This window comes from Triturus cristatus, chromosome 5_1, assembly GCF_964204655.1.
Source record: "Triturus cristatus chromosome 5_1, aTriCri1.1, whole genome shotgun sequence".
NCBI lineage: Eukaryota > Metazoa > Chordata > Amphibia > Caudata > Salamandridae > Triturus > Triturus cristatus.
This window is the reverse complement of record NC_140587.1, coordinates 50,422,787-50,448,851: the sequence shown is the minus strand read 5'-3', so window position 1 is coordinate 50,448,851 and position 26,065 is coordinate 50,422,787. Positions and strand designations below refer to the sequence as shown.

At 45.4% G+C, this 26,065-nt stretch overlaps 1 protein-coding gene across 6 annotated transcripts in view; it reads right to left on the bottom strand.

Annotated features, from left to right (window-relative positions):
* PARP10 (poly(ADP-ribose) polymerase family member 10) overlaps nt 1-26,065 on the bottom strand; it is a 447,966-nt gene that overhangs the window by 311,088 nt on the left and 110,813 nt on the right. For all 6 annotated transcript variants that reach the window (XM_085604387.1, XM_085604383.1, XM_085604388.1 and 3 more), the window contains exon 5: nt 20,156-21,018. In XM_085604387.1, the coding sequence (XP_085460513.1) occupies nt 20,156-21,018 (863 nt within the window). The remainder of the gene's footprint in view (nt 1-20,155; nt 21,019-26,065) is intronic.

The window sequence follows — 26,065 nt, the reverse complement described above, 5'->3', positions numbered from 1 at the left end:
GCGTGTCAGAATTGATACTAGTTCTACCCACATTGGAACTTTGAGGATGAATACAAACATTTCTCTTCTGAGAAGCACATTCGGTACCATTGTAGTCAAACCGTACATGGTCTTCAGCGGTTTCAAAAAAACATGTGTAGAAAGCTAAGGCATCGAGCTTAGACAAACTCCAATTGCTTCTGCTGTAGTCAAATCGAAGCTCCTGCATCAGTGAATTGCACATTATATGTTACAGTTCTATGTGACCTACAGAATAGCTATTCGACATGAATAAATAAATTGTATAATGAAAATAAAGATAGTTTACGATTACCACACTGTGCCAACCAGTTCCTAAACAAAGTCATATTTTTACATTTTTATGAGGAGGTTCTGAGCAGAGGCTGACTGAGCAAAATTGTGTGAAAGGGCTTTTGGAATAACAGGCAGGCAGAGAGGTGTGCGCACAAAGAATAGAAGTGGTTTCTAAATGGGTGTCGGATTAGGGTTAATTTTGGAAGTAAATACCGTATTTGCATAGGAGAATAATGAGGATAGAGTTCAAATGTCTGAGTATACTTAGAAAGTTATTATATCGCAGTAGTAGGATTGAAGTGTATTATAAAAAAATGTAATGGAAAAGTAAAAAAATGGAAAAAAATCCATTCAAGAATAATGTGAGTTTCTTACAAGTCTTGGAGATTCCAGTCCAGAAGTTCTTCAGCTGCTTAAGATGCGTAATGTTCCAAGGAGGCTATTGTTGCCATCGTGTGAGAAAAGCGAAGCGATCCAATTCATATCCTCGAAGGGACAGTAATGTTCAGCGAATTTTGGAGCGGTAATTTGAATGGGAAGGCAATCTGCGATGTTGTGAAAGGTTGCACGTTGCAGGAGATCTTTCGCGGCTGCACAGAAATCCCATTGCGCTGCGATTCCTTTTTGCATTGCATTCGCCATTGCTCCGCTGCCATAACAATCACGTTCATGGTTTTCAAGAAACTCCATTATCTGCTGGATATCGGGAGTGATTGTTGAGATGTTGGCAAGGCATGCATCCATTCACCAGTCGAATGGGCACATTTTGCAATCAAACGATGGTTGCACGCATATTGCATAAGTGTAGATAAATGTTACGTTGTAGCTAGCTCCGATAATAGATAAAGCAGGCAGCCGAAATGTTTCAGTTTTTTACAGTATTGATATAGCTTGGCGTAGAGGCGTATTCTGTCGGACATAGTTGTTACCATAGAGAGCGTAGCCATTTCTAGAAGTAGAATTAGTAGTAGGATGGCCGCAAAGAGGGTGAGAATTATGGGAACTGTTCCTGTTATTCCAGAGATCGAAAGAATGTCTGAATGTAGTCTGGTATTAAAAGAAGAACAGCTTCAAAGCGTGTTAGAAGGCTGTAGGAGACACTGGTAAAAAAGTGTGCCAGACCTTGAGTGTGACGTGTTGAAAATTGTGTAACAATTCACAAAGTGTAATTGGCGGTTCGGATTTAAAAGGGAGTGTATTTTATTTGAAGTTCGTGGTATCTGCAGTCTATAAATTTCTTTTTCAGAAATGAGGGAGACTTCTGTTCTGAACAAAGATACTTTTAGTTTGGTTTGTTTCTTGAAATGTGTTTTCAAACTAGGAATTGAAGGCCAAGTTGAAGTTTGGGAGTTAGTTTGTGTGGGTGGGAATAGATATTGCCACAGGAAGTTACAGTGTTTGAAACAGTAAGGACATGCGGTATGCCAGCTCATATTCCCTAGGAGTGCATGTTATTGAGAAGCAGATAACTGTCGTTAGAAAGCTGTGTGAATGTTGGTGCGATTATGGGAGTTGGCGTCCTTTTAAGAAAGGACGCAAGATTGGTGGCTGTAAACTTAGAAGCATCGTGCAGGTGGACATTCTTGGATAGTAATGAAGGACTGCCATTGTGGTCGCACTATTCACCTGTGAGAAAAACTTTTGTATACTCTTTAAGACAGCGATATGTAAATGGAATAAGCCACTGCTCGTGAATAAACGTGCTACCTTATATAATGACATTCAACATGACAAACATGTGCACGTAACAGACTCAATGACACTACATACTGTGGTAACCGTGGCTAGCCATGTACACAAACCAAACATGGCATGGCACCTCTGCCTCACTATGCAGAATGCGGGTAGAGATGAGAGCAAAGTATGTGCAAAGGTGGCAAGTAATTTTCGATTATAAAAGTATACAATGTAAAGTCTTGAGGATGTGCTGGACAGACTTGAGTATGCAGAGCAGACAATTATACATGTCAACATACACTGATGGTCTATTGAGTGAAGTGGACACAACCATGGTAGTACAGTCAGTAGGGAAGATTACGGAATGGTAGCGTGTACGTGCCTCCTCCCCCTCCACCCCCCCAAATGTTTAGGGAAGTGGGCTGGCTCGCCGTACGCAAGGCTAGCGTAGGGGTATGAATAAAAGGCACGTTTCTTTGGGTGTGGTTCTCTTCCGGATTGGCGAACGTGTCTGCCAGGTCTGCGCAGCTTACACCACCATGAGGCTGACGCTGTGAGCGAAGGTGGGTGCGTGAATGATGCTCTCAGCCTGCTGGTACTCAACCCGTCATGGCCGCTGTGACGCATATATGCCCCACAGTTCACCTTTCGACACCGCTGTATGTAAAAGAGGGCCGACCACATGCTGGCGGAAGGTCCTGGGCCGAGGTCTGCGAGCTCGGAAGGCTCCTGAGATGAACGCTGGCTACCGCTACACAGGCACACAGAGCCCAGCCTGAGGCCCAGGAGCGTGGAGTGCTCTGTATAATAGTACACAGTAGACCGACAGTGGAACGGTGTTTTGATACCATAGTGGACGATGTTTTGAACTGTATCGGAGAATGGAGATGAAGGTACTCCCTTCGACCAGCTGCAATCAACTCTGGGTCCCAACAGTGGAACAGTGTCTTGATCCCATAATGGATGATGTCCGATATTACCTGCTGCTGAGTTTTCAGAGAACTCCCTCAGTTGAGGTGCATCACACTCCGTGCTTCCGTAGCTAACTGCTGTACAGGATTATTGGGCTTTGTTGACTGTAGTTGCTGGACTATAGCTCGGTACAGCAGGTCCGAACAATGAAACGGGATCTTGATTCTATGACTGAGGATGTCAGAAGTTAAAGTCTGATTATTTCTGTGTACCCCCTCCGACCAGGTGCAATCAACTCTGGGTCCCAACAGTGGAATGGTGTCTTGATCCCAGAATGGACGATGTCCGATATTACCTGCTACTGAGTTTTAAGGGAACTCCCTCCGTTGAGGTGCATCAGATTCTGTACTTCCATAGCTAACTGCTGCACATGATTATTGGGGTTGGCTGACTGCAGTCGGTGGAGTATACCGCAGTACAGGAGGTCCGAACAGTGGAACAGTGTCTTGATATCACAATGGACGATGTTAGAACTGCATCTGCGAGTGGAGATGGAGGTACTCCCTTTGACCAGCTGCAACCAACTCTGGGTCCCAACAGTGGAACGGTGTCTTAATGCCATAATGGATGATGTTAGAAATGCATCTGAGAGTGGAGATGAAGGTACTCCCTTTGACCAGGTGGAACCAACTCTAGGTTGCAACAGTGGAACGTTGTCTTGATTCCACAATGGAAGATGTCCGATATTACAGTCTGCTTAATATTTACAGAACTCCTTCCATTGAGGGGGATTAGACTGCTTCTGTAGTTAACTGCGGAACATGATTATTAGGCATGGTTTATTGCAGTTGCTGGAGTACACAGCGGTACAGCATGTTCGAACAGTGAAACGAGGTCTTAATTCCATGATTGAGGATGTCAGAAGTTTAAGTGTGTGATGATTTGTGTGTATAGCTTCTGATGAGGCGCAACCAACTCTAGGTACCAAAAGTGAAAAGGTACTGGTTTTTCAAAGAACTTAGTCTGTTGAGGTGCATCCGATTCTGTGCTTCTGTAGTTAAGTGCTGCACATGGTTATTGGGCTTAGTTGACTGGTATTGCTGGAATACACCACGGTAGAGCAGGTCCAAACAGTGAAATGGGGTGTTAATTATATGATTGAGGATGTTGTAAGTTACAGTTTGTGATGATTTCGGTGTACCCCCTTCGATGAGGTGCAAGCAACTCTAGGTCCCAACAGTGGAATGGTGTGTTGATCCCACAATGGACAATATTAGAACTGCATTTGAGAGTGGAGATGAAGGTACTCTCTTCGATCAGGTTCATCCAACTCTAGGTCCCAACAGTGGAATGGTGTGTTGATCCCACAATGGATGATGTTCGAATTGTATCCGAGAGTGGAGATTGAGGTATTCCCTTCTACCAGCTGCAACCAACTCTAGGTTCCAAAAGTAGAACGGTGTGTTAACTCCACAATGGATGATATTAGAACTGCATTTGAGAGTGGAGATGAAGGTACTCTCTTCGATCAGGTTCATCCAACTTTAGGTCCCAACTGTGGAACGTTGTCTTGATCCCACAATGGATGATGTCCGATATTACCTGTTGCTTGCTTTTTTCAGAAGTTCGTGTGTTGAGGTGCATCACAGTCTGCGATTCCATAGCTATCTGCTGCACATGATTATTGGGCTTGGTTGACAGTAGTCGGTGGAGTATACTGTGGTACAGCAGGTGCAAACAGTGAAATGGGGTCCTGATTCTATGATTGAGGATGTCATATGTTAAAGTCTGTGATGATTTTTGTGTATCCCCTCTGATCAGGTGCAACCAACTCCGTGCTTCCGAATCCAACGGTATATGGCTGCGAGTTGTGAATGACCACTGAATTTGGTGTAGACTGCAGTTCACAATTTAGATTGCGTGGCGATTGTTTAATTACAGAATCCAGTAGTTAAGTAATTAGAACGTCTATTGAAACATACACAATATTGTTTTAGTATACTTGCTTCAAGAAGTTTTTTTCATATCAGTTATAGGTTTAGTGAAATGACCAAATTTATCTTGGAAGTCTAAAGGAACAGTGAATAGTGTAGACTGGAGAGATGAAATCCCAATTCAAATTGTTTTGATTTATTCATTGTAGAGTTCGCTGTAATTTATTTCGTAAAGAGGGAGTGAGAAAAAGTATTGATGGTTGTGTGTGTGAGTACTGCTTTTAACTAACAATGCAGACAGTAGTGTTCACAATTCAGATGGAGTCGCTATTATAGATTAGGTAGTTCTGTAGGAAAAGACATTACTTCAGTGTGCTCTGTCTGCAGCACTCATACGCATCATTGTAGGCTCGGTACACTTTTTTTTTGCTTCGTGTATTGCAAACTGTAGAGGTCAAGTCAATGCCACGTGGCTGTGGGGCCTTGCTGAACGCTCTCTCTGGCCTATACTGCAGACTTGTGTCCACATTTGACATTGAGTCGGTATGTTAGATGATGCAGTCCAGTAGGAAAAGATATTGCTCCAGTGCGCTCTGTCTGCACCACTCATATGCATAATTGCAGGCTCTGCACATGTTTTTTTGTTTGTTTGTGTATTACAAACTGTAGAGCTCAAGTGAATGCCATGTGGCTGTGGGCCCTTGTGACCGCTCACCCTGGCCTACACTGCAGACAGCAGTGTTCACAATTGAGATTGAGTCGCTATTGTAGATGAGGTAGTCCTGTAGGAAAAGACATTGCTCCAGTGTGTACTGTCTGCATCATGCATATGTATCATTGCAGGCTTTGCACAATTTTTTGTTGCTTCGCTGACGACAAACTGGGTAGGTGAAGTCACTTTACGTATCTGTGGGTCCTTTGTGACTCCGCTCTATGGCCTACACTGCAGACAGCAGAGTTCATAATTCAGATTGAGTCGGTATTGCAGACGATGCAGTGCTGATGGCAACAGATATTGCTCCTGTACGGCCTGTCTACCGCACGCATTATCGGTGGCTGTGCACATTACAAATGCTTTTGATGTGGTCATGTGAGTGCACTGGAACTGATGAAGCGTTTATGATATAATCTTTTTGTGTATTATTTCAGATCTATTGATTGTGTGTCAGTATACCGCAAGTTCTTTTACGATGGAATTACTTCTGTATTATTTCACATCTACTGTGTCTACCTTACTGCAGCATAAATTATTGATTCTTTTAATATCGAATCTCTGTGTGTGATCCAATGATTACTGTTGTAGTTGATGCTAGCAGCAACCATTGTCTGAAGGCTGGTTTAGACTTACCGCACACACATCCAGCACAGACGCCACTGGATATGTCACCATGGTAATAAAAAGGAGTCGAGCGTACGTGCCCGTATCCACTTCCACTATCTATCTGTCCGTGTGTTCATTATCTATCTCCGTCTATCGTTGTGTTGTGGACAGCGTATGCAACCATGTTACCTGTGGTATTGGAGAAAATTTCGGGAAAGTAACTTTTAGGTGTATGGGTATCATAGGTGGAAGGCTTCTTTACAGAGCATGAATATTGATGAAAATGATGGTTGCATGTTGTGTGTAGTGTAAGATGTGTATATTGCAAAAAGTTTTGAACAAAGCTCTCTAAGCAGAAGAGGTGTCTCATGAAATGCAGTACCGATATGGACTAAAATGGGTGGCGTTTTTAAACTGTTGGGAAATGTTATGAACTAATGAAATATTTTTTTTATGGTTACATAGCAATCGTGCAATGAGACCGCACCCGATGTGATTGAGAAAATATATTATAATACAAGTTTATTAGAGTTAGAAATATAAAACTTAAAAATATTTTTATTTATCGCTTGCTCTCATATACACTTTAAAGTTATTAAGGTATAGTTTTGAGACAAAAAAAATGAGGGAATGGCTTATGCGGCGCAACATCGTACGTCTATGACGAAACACAGGGCGTGGCAGCGTGCACTCGTCGCATACGCAACACGCATCGGGCGCGACCCTATACGTACATGAAGTAACACGCGGCTTGGTAGTGCGTACCCGTCACATACCAAAGTAGGAGTAGGCGCGACCTCATATGTACATGTTATTACGCGGGACGTGGTGCTACAAACCCGTCCGATACGAAATTTGCATCATTTAAATGTGGTGGATAGGATTCGCGTGTTGATCGAGCTTAGTAGACTACTGGTACGGGACTGTAGTTTTCTCAAATAAAAAAAGCACAAAAAAAAAATGATAAACATTTTGTGGGGAAGATATAAAAGATTACATAATTTGTAAAGTTTAAAAAAAGGATGATGGAGTTGCAAAATATTAAACAATTTGAAAAAATATAGATTTTATAAATATTAATATATGAAATTAATATTTAAAAAAACCTTCAAAATTCACTTTAAAAAATGAATATGCTACTTACCAGTATGCATCTGTTCTTGGCATGTAGGGCTGCTGACATTCATATCTGTGCATAGATCGCCGCCTAGTGTTGGGTCCGGATGTTTGCACGTTGTTGTCCTGGAAGAGTCTTCGAAGTATCCTGGGATAGGTGACTCCTCCCCTGGACTACAGTGCGCATGGGCATACTCTCCATCCTCAGATTGTTTTTCGCCATTGTGGCAGTGATGGAGTAGATATAGAAAGTGATGACCATGCTTACAGTAATTCTGAGAGCTGCAGCTGCTACAGGCGCCGGGGAGGAGGGAGGGCGATATGAATGTCAGCAGCCCTACATGCCAAGAACAGATGCATACTGGTAAGTAGCATATTCAGTTCGAGGCATGTGGGCTGCTGAATTCATATCTGTGCATAGAATATATAGCAGTGCCCTCTTATTAGCGGCGGCTACCAGTGCCAGCTGCAGCGGTCTGAAAAAGAGTTTTGAGAACAGCCTGTCCTACAGCTGCCTGCTGTTTTGATTGCACATCTACACAATAGTGTTTGGTAAATGTATGTGTAGTGGACCAGGTGGCTGCTCTACATATGTCATGCAAAGGAATGTTTCCTAGGAAAGCCATTGAGGCCCCTAACTTACGTGTTGAGTGGGCTCGTGGGGGAATCGTTAAAGTGCGTTTAGCCTTTTGATAGCAAATTTGAATACATTTAACGATCCATCTGGCTATTCCTGCTTTGGAGATAGCGTTACCTTTGTGGTGTGGGGCAAAGGCAACGAAAAGTTGTGTTTTCCTAAAGGGTTTGGTCCTATCGATATAATACATGAGGGCCCTTTTGACATCTAGTGTATGGAGTGCCCTTTCTGCGACAGTTTGTGGGTTTTGGAAGAAAACGGGCAGTTCAATGGTTTGATTCATGTGGAACTGCGATACCACCTTTGGCATGAATTTGGGGTTGGTACGTAGTACGACCCTGTTGGCGTGAACCTGTATAAATGGCTCTTGAACGGTTAGTGCCTGGAGTTCACTAACTCTTCTCAAAGAAGTGATCGCTACTAGGAAAGCTACTTTCCAGGTAAGGAATTGAATCTCGCACGAGTGTAGAGGTTCAAAGGGTGGACCCATCAGGCGTGTGAGGACCAAGTTGAGGTTCCACATTGGAGCCGGTGGGTGGCTTGGTGGAATGACTCGTTTGAGTCCTTCCAAGAATGCTTTGATGGCAGGCACTCTGAATAGAGAGAGGTGCTGCCTGGTCTGCAGATAGGCTGATATTGCGGTCAAATGGACACGTATAGAGGTGTACGCCAGATTGCATCGGTATAGGTATAATAGGTAACAAATAATGTTTTGGATGGATGCATCTAGCGGGTTAATGTCATTATTATTGCAATAAATGACGAACCTCTTCCATTTTGCTGCATAGCAAGCTCTGGTAGTGGGTCTCCTGGCCTCCTTAATGAAGTCCATACAGTCAGGTGGCAGGTTTAGGTAGCCAAACTCTAGGACTTCAGGAGCCAGATTGCCAGGTTCAGCTGTTGCGGATCTGGGTGCTGAATCTCTCCATGGTTCTGCGTCAAATGCTCGGGTTTGACCCGCAGCCTTTGATGCGGCACCACGGAAAGTTCGAGAAAGGTGGTGTACCACGGCTGGCGTGCCCACGTTGGAGCAACCAGGACGAGCGTCAGTGAGTGTTGACGCAGTTTGCGTGCCACCAGCGGTATCAGTGGTGCTGGGGGAAAAGCGTACGCAAATCTGCCGGACCAGTTCATCCATATCGCATTGCCCTGCGACTGCGGATGTGGGAACCTGGCGGCAAAGCTTTGGCATTTTGCGTTTTCGCTTGTCGCGAATAGGTCTATCTCTGGATGACCCCACTGCTGGAAGTACGGTTGGAGTACTGATGGGTGTAACTCCCACTCGTGCATCTGGTGGCTGTGTCTGCTGAGCAGATCCGCCATCTGGTTGTCCTTGCCGGGGAGGTGTTCTGCCATGAGGAACATGTTCCTTTGAATGGCCCACTTCCACATGCTCTGAGCCAGATGAGACAACTGTGGAGAGTGTGTTCCTCCCTGATTCTGTATGTAGTACATGGCAGTCATGTTGTCCGTCCGGATCAACACGACTTTGTTGCACAAGTGTACTTTGAATGCTTTCATAGCGAGGAAGATTGCCATCAGCTCTAGAAGGTTGATGTGCATCTTCTTTTGTTGTTGTGTCCATAGTCCCTGCACTGTGTAATGGAGTACATGAGCTCCCCATCCCTGGAGAGACGCGTCCGCCGTCAGTATTATCTGAGAGACAGGCTCTTGGAACGGTCGGCCCTTGCAAAGGTTTTGTGGATTCCACCAATGCAGAGAGTTGTATGCCCGACCGCTCACCAACACTAGGTCTTTCAACTGTCCTTGAGCCTGATTCCACTGACGTGCTAAGCACTCCTGAAGAGGGCGCATATGTAGTCTCGCGTGGGGGACTATGAAGATGCAGGAGGCCATCATGCCTATCAACTGCATGAACACTCGCGCGGGAAGGGAGTGTTGTGGTTTGAACTTTGAAATCAGCATTTGCATGCTGTTGATTCTCACCAAATTTGGCTGAGCTGTGGCCGCCAGAGTGTCTATAGTCGCACCTAGGTACTGGTGTGCGGGCTGTAGATGGGATTTTGGGTAATTTAGTGAGAACCCCAGACTGTGAAGGAGGTGAATGGTGCGGGACATGTGGCTGGCACATTGCTGGGCTGACTTCGCTTGAACGAGCCAGTCGTCCAGGTAAGGGTAGACGTGTATGTGCTGCCTCCGTAGATGTGCCGCCACAGTAGCTAGGCACTTTGTAAACACCCTTGGTGCCGTTGTCACGCCGAAGGGAAGGACTTTGAATTGGTAGTGCTGCCCTTGAACAGTGAACCTGAGGTATTTTTTGTGTGATGGGTGAATGGGTATGTGGAAATACGCATCCTTGAGGTCCAGTGTGGCTAGAAAGTCTCCCTGCTTGAGCAGCGGGAGGACTTGCTGTAGAGTGAGCATGTGAAAATGCTCGGAAAGAATGTATCTGTTTAGGGGTCTCAGGTCTAATATAGGTCTGAGTGACCCGTCCTTTTTCGGTATTAAAAAGTACAGGGAGTACACCCCCGTACCTTGCTCGTGGACGGGTACGACCTCTATTGCGCCTTTTAGAAGCATACTTAGCACCTCCTGCTGTAAGAGCGTTAAGTGCTCTGAGGACATAGGACGGTTTTTTGGAGGTATTGTGGGTGGAGTGGAGGTTAGTTCTAGACAGTAACCGTATTTGACAATATCTTTGACCCACCTGTCCGTGGTGATGGAGTTCCACGTGGACAGGAACCTTTGTAGCCTTCCCCCGACAGGTGTTATGTGGTCGGGAGGAAGGGAGAGGGCGTCACTGCTTGTTCTTGGGGGAGGACCTGGTGTTGCCGTAGCCGCGTCCTCTGCCCTTTGTACTGGAGCCACGATATCCACCCCGGGTGTTTTTATCGTAGGTGGTTTGTGTATTGCCCTTGTTGTATGTTTGCTGTGACCCCTGTCCTCTACCTGCTCCTCTATTTCCGGGGCGACGAAAGGAGCCGCTCCGAAAGGACTGAGTCTGGAGAGCCCCCATGGACTTTGCAGTGTCCGTGTCCTTCTTTATTTTCTCTAGGGTGGTGTCAACCTCCGGGCCGAATAAATAGTCGGGGTTGACAGGCTGGTTGAGTATGTTGTTTTGCACCTCAGGTTTGAATCCGGAGATTCGTAACCAGGCATGTCGTCGTAGCATGACGCTAGTGTTTATGGCCCTGGCAGCTGTGTCTGCGGCATCCAGCGCGCACTTGATGGATGCGTTTGTGAGGAGCTGTCCCTCCCTGATGAGGATCTCTGCACCTTCTCTGTATTGGTCAGGGAGATGTTGGATTAGTTGCTCTAATGTGTCGTAGTGCGCTCTATCGTAGCGAGCGAGGAGTGCTTGAGTATTGGCAATGCGCCATATGTTGGCTGCCTGGGCGGCAACCCGTTTGCCAGAGGTCTCTAACACCTTGGACTCTTTGTCCGGGGGAGGAGCGTCGCCTGTTTGTGAGTGTGCCCTCTTGCGAGCATTCGCAACGACAATGGAATCCAGAGGTAATTGGCCTCTGATGTAAGTAGGGTCCCCAGGCGCTGATCTGTATTTCTTGTCGATCCTGGGGTTTATCACTCTTGCCCTGGTGGGTTCCTTGAAGATGTCCTTTGCTGGTTTGAGGACACCCTTCAACATGGGTAGAGTTTTTATATTCCTTTCTGAGGATGCGAAAGTATCCATAAGAAAGTCGTCCTCGACGGTGTCCGAGTGAAGTTGCACCCCATGATTGGCCGCAGCACGTTCAATTAGAGCGTTGAACGCTGCCGTGTCCTCTGTGGGAGATGTTTTTGCTCCATAGAGTTGCGGGTCTTGTGCATCCATAGGTGCACCTGGGTCCACAGGGTCATCCCAAGTTTGATCAGGGTCCTGTTGGCCGTCAGGGTCCATGTCTCCGGGGTAGGGGACTTGGTCACTCATGTAGTCCACCAACGCATCTGTGTCGGAGTGTGTGGGAGAGAAGGATTGTGGATCCTGGTAGGGTGAGTAGAAAGGTTCGTAAAGAACTGGTTCTGAAGCCACAGGCAGCTTTCTTTTAAGTGGAATCCGGAAGGAGTCCAAAGCCGGCTCCGAAGTTATTTTCCGTTTGTGGATAATCACCCTGCCGGTGTCGGCGTCGATTAGATGCGATGGAGACGTCTCCGCAGAGCGTTCGGCAGGCGTGATCGTGGTATGGGTCACCCGTGTCCTGATTTGGAACAGTTTCGGGGCCGTGGATGGTGGCAGGCCAAAAGTAATGTTGGCTGGTGTCGAAGAGGCTGCTGGAGCTTTAATTGGTTCGGAGCCCGACGTGTCCTGGAGGACCATTTTCTTTTTGATGCTTTGCGCAGCAATGGGTCGCGTCTGGAGCGCCCTCGAGTCTTTTGCACCGACCGGTTCTGTTGAGGCGGTCGTGGATTTTTTCGGCGCCGGTGGGTCATGGAGTCGAGGGGCGGGAATGGCCGTCGACTTCTTCGATGAGTGTGGCTTTGGTGTCGCCGTGGAAGCGGTGTGAGACGCAGCAGGCTGTTTGACCTTTGGGGTCGGAGTCGATTGCGTCGGTGCCGGGAGCCGAGCAGGTTTGGTGGTACCGAAGGCCTTCTTCCTTATGTCGACTCCGACGTCGGCCGCTTAGAGTTCGGCACAGAAGTCTCGTTTGGTGCGCTCGGTGCCGATGTGTTTTGCTGGCGTCGAAGGTGTGGAGGGCCTCGATCCGACCAGCGCCACTTTCGGTTTCGGTTTCAATTGAACCAATACAGCTTTCGGTTTCGGTTTTGAAGAAGGGAAACCAGCCGTTTTGGGCATTAATGGCTGCCGCTGAATGTCCGAGGCCGGGCCCGAGGGCGGGGCCGAAGAACTGCGGGATAGGTCTTGGGTAAGGCCCGAAGGCGATCCCTCGACCGGAGCCATAGACTGTTGCACTGGGCTTTCTTCAGTCTGAACGGGTAGGCCTTGCTCGTCACCGGAGCTACTCTCTTCGGCCCCTAAGGCCTCATTGTAGTCTCCTACCTCGGTGTCGTCTTCATCTCTGCGAAAGAGTGTTTCGTCGACGTCTTCCGATCCGGAGTCATGTTCGGAAACGGGACTGGAGGGTAGGTTCTCCACTTCTTCGACATCTTCGGTCTCGGCGTTGAAGATGTCGGCCGGGGCCGGTGCTGCTTGCTGCGCCTCGAGTCTCGCCGCTCGTCGATTCCGTAGAGTCTTCTTGGATCGAAATCTGGCACAGGCCATGCATGTAGATTCGTCGTGATCCGGTGAAAGGCATTTGTTGCACACCGGATGGACGTCGACGTGGGGATATTTCGCATTGCATACCGGACACCTCTTGAATGGTGTCCTCGATTCCATCGTTGATGTCGAATCGACGGTCTGGTAAGATGCGAAAGTTTGTTCTGGAAGTTAGTAAACTAACAAAGATACTATCGATACCGATCGAGAACAGTACCGACGCGAACTAAAGGCCTTTTGGCCTGAAAAAAGATTTTCCTAACTTGAGTCAAGATAGCACATCCGAACCCAATGGCGGAAAAAAACAATCTGAGGATGGAGAGGATGCCCATGCGCACTGTAGTCCAGGGGAGGAGTCACCTATCCCAGGATACTTCAAAGACTCTTCCAGGACAACAACGTGCAAACATCCGGACCCAACACTAGGCGGCGATCTATGCACAGATATGAATTCAGCAGACCACATGCCTCGAACACATAGGTTTCAGGGACGTTAAAGTTAGTTGGACATTTGACTCATAAAACCAGAGAAATTCGCCTGTTATAGTTAGTTGAGCGAACTATAACATGCGCGCCTGCAATGCACTGCTGAATCACTGATGAGATCACTAATGACATCATCCATGTGATAGTCTGACACCTCTTCACACTGTAATTAACCTTTGATAGACGCACTCTAAAATACAGACTACCGTTTTGAAAAGCATATACACACCAATACCAGATACTAGATATCCATCCACTGATTCCTATCTATATATTGTGAGCCAGATATACACTGATAGTCACTCATACATGGTGTCACTCATCATTACATCAGTATAATAGCCACTCATACACGTATATATATACACACATTTACAGTGCTACTGATCCATAGAGTTACTCACACATCTATTCAGTCATGCCAAAAATCAATCATACACCCATGTACTCACCTATGCAGATATATATATACACAACACCTGCCTTATTTATAAACACATCACTTTCCTTATTTATATAGATACTATCACATACTTACTCACTTATACAATCACTAATACATGTACACATTCGTGTATGTAGACACTCTTGCAATCACTGTCTTTCACGTATTCAATTATACACCCAAACACTCACATATATTGTGTAAAAACATACTTACTCACATATATACAATTGAGACAGCAATACACTAATCAACACACCTGTTCACACAGTCAGCTATCTATACAGCCCTTCTGAGATTCACTTTTGAATCTATAGAACCAGTGAATCGGCCATTCAGACATGTATGCACAGAGTCAGACACCACCTACACACCGTCAGACCCCCATACAGATACTCATACAATCAATGAAAAACACATATACACACTGATGTAGCTACTCACCAAGCCATGCACCTGCTTACACACCAAGTGAGAGATTAAGAGAGACATTCACATAGTCTAGTCACTAATCCATGCATTCAGTAACATACATTCAATCAGTGACAGAGTCAGTCATGCATCTACTAAATAGTGTATTCAGGCACTTTTACATCTACTTATTCTTGAATGGACCTTGGCATAGATATGAAAAACATTTAAACTTTACAGAAACACATTCACTGGATGAGGTCATGAGTGATGATCAGCAGTGCATTGCAGGCGAGCGAGTTATAGTTAGCTCAACTAACTATAACAGGCAAATTTCTGTGGTTTTATACGAGTCAAACGTCCAACTAAGTACAACGTCCCTGAAACCCATTTTCTTTCAGTGAATATATATATATATATATATATATATATACATATCCAACATCCAAAGTTTCCCACTTAGAAGAGCCAGCTTACAGGTAGGTAAATCTTCGCTTTAATGTGCAGGAAAACAGCGCAGGGCAATGAAAACAGAGTCCAACAGAGTCCAAAAAGAATTTGTTGCCTGACGCGTTTCATGCTCCACGAGCATTTCTTCAGAGGCTTCTTTTAACATTGCAAAGAGCACCGGCATTTTATAATGATTATCACCTGCCCCAGTGGGCGTTGGCTCACCCAGAGCCTGCTGGTCTTTGAAGTGCCACAATTACGCTACAGTGAGCTGCTCGAATGCAATGTCAGTTTTCATTAAAATTAAACACCACAGTGGGTATGGAAAATGTCTCAAAGTCTCTGCGCTGCCCTCTGACCTGCATCACGACCTTCCTGCCCTCAGTGCTGCTTGCATAATACCTGCAGCTCGGTCCACACCTCCGTGGCAGGGCTCTTCACCGACCGGGACCAGCCGTAATATATCCAACATCATATAAAATCATTATAAAATGCCGGTGCTCTTTGCAATGTTAAAAGAAGCCTCTGAAGAAATGCTCGTGGAGCATGAAACGCGTCAGGCAACAAATTCTTTTTGGACTCTGTTGGACTCTGTTTTCATTGCCCTGCGCTGTTTTCCTGCACATTAAAGCGAAGATTTACCTACCTGTAAGCTGGCTCTTCTAAGTGGGAAACTTTGGATGTTGGATATATTACGGCTGGTCCCGGTCGGTGAAGAGCCCTGCCACGGAGGTGTGGACCGAGCTGCAGGTATTATGCAAGCAGCACTGAGGGCAGGAAGGTCGTGATGCAGGTCAGAGGGCAGCGCAGAGACTTTGAGACATTTTCCATACCCACTGTGGTGTTTAATTTTAATGAAAACTGACATTGCATTCGAGCAGCTCACTGTAGCGTAATTGTGGCACTTCAAAGACCAGCAGGCTCTGGGTGAGCCAACGCCCACTGGGGCAGGTGATAATCATTATAAAATGCCGGTGCTCTTTGCAATGTTAAAAGAAGCCTCTGAAGAAATGCTCGTGGAGCATGAAACGCGTCAGGCAACAAATTCTTTTTGGACTCTGTTTTCCTCTGTTTTCATTGCCCTGCGCGGTTTTCCTGCACATTAAAGCGAAGATTTACCTACCTGTAAGCTGGCTCTTCTAAGTGGGAAACTTTGGATGTTGGATATATATATATATATATATATATATATATATAGATATAGATATAGCTATAGATATATAGATTATATATATATATATATATATATATATATATATATATATATATATGCAACATTCTATTTGGAGTAACGTTGGCGCCGATTGACTAATCTTCGCGAAATTTTCCAAACTTTTGGCCAGCTCCGGTCTGCTCCTATCCTGAAAATTTCACGGTGATTCATCGAGCAGGGGCCGGGAAAAAAGGGGGTCCCAAAACGCGTTTTCCCCATGCATTTTCCCATAGGACCTGTTGACGCAGCTACAGCCCGAACTGCTGAACGGAATTACACCAAATTTGGCAAAGACTCAGTTCAGACTCGTGCCTTTTGCTTAAATGGTGTAAATCCGTTCAGCAGTTCCTGAGAAAATAAGAGTTAAAAGTACATATATATCTATGGCGTCGGAGGATCCCCGCACCCTCCCGAGCACGAGCTGAAAGCTAATTGGCTGCCAACACTCTGAATCATGAAGTGTTGGCAGCCATCTTGTGCCTTGGTAGAACCGAGGCACAAGAAAACCGAAAAAAGGTGCAAAACGTGACAAGGGGGCAGGGTAGAAACACCCTGACCCCCTAGGCCTGCTCAGGGGGTCCCAACATTTTTTTTTGTTTGTTTTTAAATTGAGGGATGCGCGTAGGGTCCCGCTGACGGAAATAAAAAACGAAGCGCGGGCTCCTGCTCTTTGTTTTTATTTAGCCCCCGGGGGTGCAAGTCCCGGGGGCAATTTTTTATAGTAATGGGGGGCCCACCCCCCGGGGCTTTAAGTTAATGTATGCTGGGGGCTCATGGCCCCCCGCAGCCCCGGAGACCACCACCCCCCAGGGCTTGTTTGTGAAAAAAAACCTGTGGGGGGGGCTCGAGCCCCCCCCCCCACACGCCTCAGGGACCGCCACCTCCCCGGGGCACTAATTATTTAAAATAGGGGGTTCGTTACGGACCCCCAAGCCCCGGGGACCACCACCCCCCGGGGCTTTAAATTAAGTGGGAGGGGGGGCCGCAAGGCCCCCCCTACTGGAGCCAAAGATGGCCATGGGGACTGCCACAATTAAGCAAAGACGATTGCTTTTCCACATGGGGAGCAGCATGTTAGCTGCTCCCCATGTGGAAAAGCAATGCAGGCTCCTGCAGGAAGCGGGGAGCCGGCTGGGACCGTGGGGGTTTGGGACCCCCCCACGGTCCCCAACGAGATGGCCAGGCCCCGGGGAGCTGTGTTGCAGAGTGTTGTAAAAAGGGGCGTGGCCTCTGAATTCCTCTCTGCAATGCTGCTCCCTGGCGGATACTGGAGGTACCTGGTGGGCTATTTGGCCCCCAAGGGACCTCAGGATTGAAGAGGAATTTATTCCCCAACTTAAAACGCGCCACAGGGCATGTTTGCACACGTCACCTCAGGCCCCTCCCCCTTCCTCAACCGTTGTACAAATATTCCTCTAAAATCAGCCGAACTACGAATTCCGATTTACTCACCTGTTATCAGGAGAGAACCCAGTGCAGCATCTTTTAGCCCAGCACTGACCCTGAAAAGTAATTCTAAGCGTACTTAACAGTAACTTGTATTTCCTTCCATAGGAATCCATTGTGTGGTTTTCAGCAGAAAAGTTTAAGTGTCTGTTTTCACAAACTAAAAATATTCCTAAAAAATCGTCTGTATGACTTAAACACATTCTTTCAACTGTTTACAGGAGGTTGGCCAGTGCTGGATCCAGGATCCACCACTGAGTAAAAAAAAGTAACGATAACACTACTTACCTGCTAAGTGAATTTTCTGCCATAGGATAACATTGGTGATTCTATGTGAAACATTTTCTAAGTGACAACTTTTAAGATACAATAATATTCCTTAAAAATAACTACTGTAACCAAAACGCTTTTACTCAACTGCTTACAGGAGATGTCCAAGGACTGAACCTAGGATCCAGTCCTGTGGTTAGAACAGTAATCCATAAAGTAACTAATTGCATTTAACTAGACATTCACATTGAGCTCAATGTTGCTTTGTGTTTGAAATTGTGTTGCCCAGTGCAACAACTGTAACTACTGTATTTAAAAGTCTGTTGCCTATTTGCCAAGTATTTAAACTAAAGTAATTCATTCTGAGAAAGTATATTTTGTATTGTAATGTATAATGTAATTATAATGTAATTAAAAAAAAATACCCAAATATAAATAGTTTAAAAAATGTAGTAAATCAGTATAAAAAAAATCAGTATAACAATTAATACATTAACAATTGTCATTTACAAAACCTTTGAAATTCACTAAAAAAACCATCGGTTTTAGGGTTGTTATAGTTAGCTGGACATTTCACTCGAACAAAACCTTTGAAATTCCTCCGATATAGTTAGTTGTACTAACTACATCTCGCGCGCCCGCAATCCGCTGCTGATGAGGATGTCACATATTACATCATTCATGACATGGTCAGTGACATCACTGATGACATCATCCACGTGACAATCAGATACACCTCATCATACACTAGTATAGCCTTTCATCACTCACTGTAAAATACAGAGTGCCAGATTTAAAACCATTGACACACCAATACAAGTTTCTAAACACCCACTCAGTCATTCCTAGATCTATACACACATCTAATCACTTACCTATAGATTCACTCATACATGCTGTCAATGTTATGTTATGTTATTTATTTGTTAAAGCGCAAACAGCTGCCCCAGCAACGGAGCGTCCCGGCGCTGACCTAACCAGTACCTGAGGGGAGGGGGGACCAACAGAGGAATTAGATGACAGAGAAGAGATGGGTTTTGAGTTCCTTTCGGAAAGCGATCAGATTGGTTTGGGTACGGTTGTGCAGAGGTAGGGAGTTCCATAGCTTAGCCCCTAAGACTTTGAAGGAACGTCCACCCTGTCTGCAGAGCTTAGTTCGGGGGACCATCAATGATCAATAGAACACTATCAAATATACTTATACACCTATATCGACATTACACACCAGCACACATCCTAATCACTTATGAAGTCATCCTACTCACTTATGCAAACAATGGATCATATTTACTTTTACTTACCTATACACTTATAAAAACACCACTTCATCTATTCATATAGATAATAAATCATACTTGGTGTGTTATAAAAACACTATTACAAGTATACAGTAATCCATACAGTCACTCATACAATTACGGAGTCATATATATATATATTTATATACAACTGACATATACACTGGCTTTTATTTTCCTAGTTTGTTGGACATGTACCATTGAGACATGTATTGGCTCATCACCACACCCATAAAGATATTCACTCACTTAAACAACTGTTATAACATGTAGTTTTAACTTCATATACCTACTGAATCAACTATTCACACATCTTTGGGCAGTCACATACACCCCACCGAACCACACACACATCCACTCTCCCATACAAATACTAAGTTAACTAATCAATAAATAATATAGACTTTCACATAGCTAGTAACTAACTGGTGCAGCAGTATACACAACAACTGACAAAGTGATACAGATATTCACACAGTTAAGTCACTATCCAATATATTTAGTGAGACACTATAAATTAGTCAAGTAAACAGTCAATCACACTGCTACTAAATCCTCCATCCAGATATTTATATATACACTCATTCTTCAATGCAAACTGCTATATATATATATATATATATATATATATATATATATATATATATATATAAATATATACATATTTAAATAACGAACCAAACCACATTCACTGGATGATGTCATCAGTGATTTCACTGACCATGTCATGAATGATGTAATATGTGACCTCATCAGCAGTGGATTGCGGGCGCGCGAGATGTAGTTAGTACAACTAACTATATCGGAGGAATTTCAATGGTTTTGTTCGAGTGAAATGTCCAGCTAACTATAACACCCCTAAAACCTATGGTTGTTTCAGTGAATTTCTAAGGTTTTTTTAAATGCTAATTCCTAACTATATCAGGCCTGAAACCTATGGTTTTTTCAGTGAATATATATATATACACATATACATATGAAAAACCTATAGAATCAGTCCAGATGTACAGCTATTTATAGGAGAGTTGGAGTTGGCAGAGGATGGAATGTAGCAAAAAAGCAGTCTTACCCTGAATCCGGTGATGTAACTCCCCTCCAGCGGCTCAATGGTCACCTCAGACATGCTGGCCAGCAGCTCGTGGTTGTAGAGCTGCAGGTAGCGCAGCATGGCCGGCTCCATGGGAATTAAGGTGTCCTGTTGGCGGTATTCATGTAGGAAAGTGTGCAGTCCCTGGCGGTTCTCCTGCTCATACTCTCGAAGGCAGACAGCCTGCACACAGTCCGGGCCCACAGTCCTCACAGAGCAGCAGCTGAGGGAGGCTTGCAGTTCCCGCCACTCTTCAGAGCGGAGGACATGGTAGCGCCCTTCAGGCACAGGCACAGCAAACTCACATAGGGTGTCCTTCAAAATGGCAGAAGCATTCCGTACTGCCTGCACAGAGGAAGCGGTGACGGTCAGAAGGCAGTCCGCCACCACATAGGAAGCTGAAGGCTCTATGCGCCTCAGCATTTCTTCCAGTCGTGAACGGACATCATTGCGTTGGACAAATTCTAGGATCAGAGCGCAATAGGGTATGTGCGACTGTGCGGCCCCCCTCAGGACGGACAAGATCCTTCCCTGGACCTGTTGGCACTGCTCCTCCTCCTGCCCCGAGAGCCGCACACCATTCTGGTCCAACTGCACCACTACTTCAGGAAAGGCAGCGCCCAGCTCTGCCAGCTCTTGGCTTTGGCGCAGGAGTTCTAATTTCCAGGGCTCCATAACATCAATGTAGAGAGACGTGGTGGGTTCTGCAACAGTCTCAGTCTCCTGCTCCATTCCAGCAACTTCATCATCTGCCGCCTCCTTTGGGTGGAGGAAGGGATAGTATGGGGAGACGTGGAGCATGCACTCATGGAGTCTATGTGGCTTTCGCAGCACTCGGTCTGCCACTGAAAAAAGAAACAGAAAAAAGAAAAAGCAAATGAAGGATTCTGGAAAGAGGCCACAGGGAGGGAGAAGGAAGGTGGATGAGAGGAGGAAGGAGAAATAAAGTAAATGGAAGGTGTGCAAGTGAGGGAAGGATGGCAGGGAGGGCAAAGATGGAAAAAGTTCTGAAGGGGAGGAGCAAAGGGAGGGACAAGATTAAGATGATGTGAGGGATATGGGAAGTAAGAAGTGAGGGAAGTGGAGCAAGAGGAAAGATGATACTGAGTGGGGAGGCAATCAGAAGGGAGAAACAAGTTAAAGGAGAAAATAGCCAGACAGAGAAAAAAAAAACACATTATCCAATTGAGCGCCAAGTGCTTTTGGTATTTTTACACAGACATTAAAACACTTAAGAAATTTAAGGTAAATGCTACTTACCAGTATGCATCTGTTCTTGGCATGTAGAGCTGCTGCAGGCATGTAGAGCTGCTGCAGTCACATTATTGCATTAGATCGCCGCCTAGTGTTGGGTCCGGATGTTGCACGTTGTTGTCTTGGAAGAGTCTTCGAGATCTCACGAGATAGGTGACTCCTCCCCTGGACTACAGTGCGCATGGACAGCTCCTCCATCATCAGATTGTTTTTTCGCCATTGTGGCAAAGATGGAGGATAGTAATAGAAAGAAAGGTGTCCATGTAAATGTATCTAAATAAGATAGTACTGTAACTGTGCCTGGCACCAGGGAGGAGGGTGGGCATGTGACTGCAGCAGCTCTACATGCCAAGAACAGATGCATACTGGTAAGTAGCATTTACCGTTCGAGGCATATGAGCTGCTGCAGTCACATTATTGCATAGACTGTATAGCAGTTCCTCCTCTAGTGGTGGTTACCGGTGGCAGTTGCAGTAGTTTGGAAAAGTGTTTTAAGGACAGCCTAACCTACAGAAGCTTGTTGGTTAGCTTGCACATCAACACAATAGTGTTTAGTGAAGGTATGTATGGTAGACCATGTAGCTGCCTTACAAATGTGTTCTAAGGGGATATTCCCTAGAAAACCCATGGATGCCCCCAGTTTGCGCGTGGAATGTGCTCTTGGGGGAATAGTTTTTGTGCGTTTAGCTTTTTGATAACATATTTGTATGCACTTAACTATCCATCTGGCTATTCCTGCCTTTGATATAGGGTTACCCTTGTGAGGTTGACAGAAAGACACAAACAACTGTTTTGTCTTTCGAAATGGTTTAGTTCTGTCCTTCTGACATCCAGTGTGTGGAGTGCCCTTTCCGCTACTGACTGTGGTTTTTTTAAAAAAGACAGGTAACTCAATTGATTGGTTAATGTGAAAACTAGTTATGACTTTTGGTAGGAATTTAGGGTTTGTCCTGAGAACTACCTTATTTTGGTGTATTTGCATGAAAGGTTCTTGAATTGTCAGTGCCTGCAATTCACTTACTCTTCTGAGTGAAGTAATTGCTACTAGGAATGCCACCTTCCATGTTAGGAACTGTAATTCGCAAGAATGTAGAGGCTCAAAGGGTGGACCCATAAATCTAGTAAGTACAATGTTAAGATTCCAGACTGGGGAAGGTGGAGCTCTTGGAGGGATTACTCTTTTGTGCCCTTCCATAAACGCCTTAATAGGTGGTATGCGGAAGAGAGACACGTGTTGTCTGTTTTGAAGGTATGCTGCAATAGCAGCTAGGTGTAATCTTATAGATGAATAGGCTAGATTACATCTTTGTAAGTGTAGCAGATAACAAATTATGTTTTGGACAGAAGCGTCTAGTGGATTGATTGGATTATTTTGGCAGTAAATAACAAATCTTTTCCATTTGTTTGCGTAAAAGGCTTTGGTAGTGGGACGTCTTGCCTCTTTGATGATATTCATACAATCAGGAGGCAGGTTAAGGTATCCGAACTCTAAGACTTCAGGAGCCAGATAGCTAGGTTCATTTGATTGGAGTCTGGGTGCTGTATCTCTCCATGGTTCTGTGCGAGTTGTTTTGGAGAGAGGTGTAGTCGTTGATGAGGGACGACTGAGAGTTCTAGGAGTGTTGTGTACCATGGTTGTCGCGCCCATGTGGGAGCAACCAGGATCATCGTAAGTGTTTGTTGCTTTAGTTTGCGTACCACTAATGGAATGAGTGGGGTTGGCGGAAAAGCGTATGCAAATCTGCCTGACCAGTTCATCCATATCGCATTGCCCTTCGACTGCGGGTGTGGGAACCTGGCGGCGAAGGATGGGCATTTTGCGTTTTGTTTTGTGGCGAACAGATCTATGTCTGGGTGTCCCCACGCTTGAAAGAATGGGAGTAGGACTTCTGGGTGAAGTTCCCATTCGTGGATCTGTTGACTGTCTGCTCAATAGGTCTGCAATCTGGTTGTTCACTCCTGGGAGATGTTCCGCTAGAAGATGGATGTTTTGTGGAATGGCCCATCTCCATATGCTTTGCGCTAGGCGTGAAAGCTGCAGAGAGTGTGTGTCCCCCTGTTTCTGTATGTAGAACATTGCTGTCATATTGTCCGTCCGGACTAGGACAGTCATGTTGGCTATGTGTTTTTGAAAGGCCTTCATTGCTTGAAATATTGCCAGTAATTCTAGGTAGTTTATGTGGTGTATTTTCTGGTGCGGTGTCCATAGAACTTGCACTGTATGTTGAAGTAGATGGGCTCCCCATCCTGTTAGTGATGCGTCTGTTGTCAACACTACCTGTGGAACTGGCTCTTGGAACAGTCGCCCTTTTGAAAGGTTTTGTGTGTTCCACCACTGCAGAGAGCGATGGGTACGACTGTCTACCAACACTAGGTCCTTTAGTTTCCCTTGAGCCTGGTTCCATTGTGTTGCTAGGCATTCTTGTATGGGACGCATTTGTAGCCGAGCATGTGGGACTATGAATATGCAAGATGCCATCATGCCTATGAGTTGCATAAACACTCTTGCTGTCAAGAGTCTGAGGTTGGAATTTTTGGATCATTGCTTGAATGTTCTGTATCCTGGCTGGAGCTGGGTAAGCCTTTGCTACTGTGGAGTCTATCGTTGCTCCCAGATACTGCTGTATATGGGAGGGTTGTAGATGGGATTGGGGGTAGTTGAGGGAAAATCCTAGATTGTGTAATAGATGGATTGTGGTCACAGTGTGCTGCAGACATTGGTGATGTGATTTGGCCTTTATCAGCCAATCGTCTAGATATGGAAACACATGAATATGTTGTCTCCGCAGATGTGCTGCCACTACTGCTAAGCATTTTGTGAACACCCTTGGTGCTGTTGTTACCCCGAAGGGTAGGACTTTGAATTGGTAGTGCTGTCCCTGCACTACGAATCTGAGGTATTTCCTGTGCGCGGGATGAATGGGTATATGAAAGTATGCGTCTGAGATCTAGCGTGGCGAGAAAATCGCCTTGCTGTAGTAGTAGTAGTAGTAGTAGTACTTGTTGGTGTGATCATGTGAAAATGATCGGAGTGTATGTAGTGATTGAGGGGACGAAGGTCGAGAATGGGCCTGAGGGAGCAGTCTTTTTTGGGGATTAGGAAATAGAGGGAGTAAACTCCTTTTCCTTGTTGCTGCAGGGGAACTGGTTCTATAGCGTGCTTTTGTAGCATTGCTAAGACCTCTTGTTGCAATAGTATGGTATGTTCCTCTGACATTGGTCTGTGTTTGGGTGGTATGTTGGGTGGGGTAGATGTAAGTTCCAGACAGTAGCCAGAATGGATAATTTGCTTCACCCACCTGTCTGTTGTGATGGATTCCCAGACAGGTAGGAACTGTGATAATCTGCCTCCGACTGGTGTTAAGTGGCCTGGAGGCAGGTGTAGGAGGTCACTGTTTGGGGGTGGTGGAGGTACGGTTGTTGTTGTTACCTCTACCTCTGCCTTTAGTATTGTTTCCTCTATATCCTCCTCTGCCTTTTTGAAATGTGTTTTGAGATGTAGTTTGGAAAGGTTGAGAGGTTTGTGTGTTATTCCCTCTCCCTGTACCTCTATAGGAGGATCTACGAAAGGAACGCTCGGATTGGTAAGACTGTAGTGCACCCATAGATTTAGCGGTGTCAGTGTCATTTTTCATTTTGTCTAGTAGGACATCTGTTTCAGGCCCGAACAGGAAATCGTGGTTAAGGGGTTTATTGAGAATAGTGGTTTGCACCTCAGGTTTGAAACCTGATATGCGAAGCCAGGCGTGTCTTCTTAGCATTACGCTTGTATTGACTGTTCTAGAGGCTGTGTCAGCTGCATCTAGAGCACACTTTATCGAGGCATTAGTGATGAACTTTCCTTTAAGATCAGTTGCCTGTTGTTTATATGGGTCAGGGAGATGTTGTAGTAGCTCCTCTAGTTTGTCATAGTGTGCTCTGTCATATCTAGCTAACAATGCTTGTGTGTTAGCTATTCTCCAGGTGTTAGCTGCTCGTGAAGCCACCCTTTTCCCGGAGGCCTCCAGTAGTTTGGACTCTTTTTCTGGTGGTACAGCATCGCCAGTGGTTTGTGAGTTTGCCATTTTTCGTGCATTGGCAACTACTAAAGAGTCCAGCTGTAGTTGACCCTTGATGTATGTAGGGTCGGAGGGTGCTGCTCTATATTTCTTTTCCAGTCTAGGGTTGAGTATCCTAGCCCTAATGGGGTCTTTGAATATTTCTGGTGCATGTTTTAAAACTCCTTTGAGCATGGGTAAAGTGCGGACACTTCTTTCTGTGGTTGGGAAGGTGTCCAGCAAGAAATCCTCTTCCAGAGGGTGAGCATGCATATCTACCCCGTGGAAACTAGCAGCCCTGTCCACTAACTGATGAAATGCAATGGTGTCATCAGGAGGGGATGGTTTTGTAGGGTATGGTGTGGGGTCTAGAAGAGGTGTGAATATGGGTTCCCCCATGTGTCCAGGTGGGGATTTGGGTCATCAGGATCGTCATAAGTGTCTTGTGGATCATTATCTATGTCGTCATCTGGGTCCCCACCAGGCTGTGGAGGCATGGGGGGTGTGTATGGCACATAAGGCAGAATAAAAGAGAGAGGAGGAGGGGTGACAGGCCTTATAGGAGAAGTAGCAATGTCCTTCCTTTTAAGAGAAATAGGAG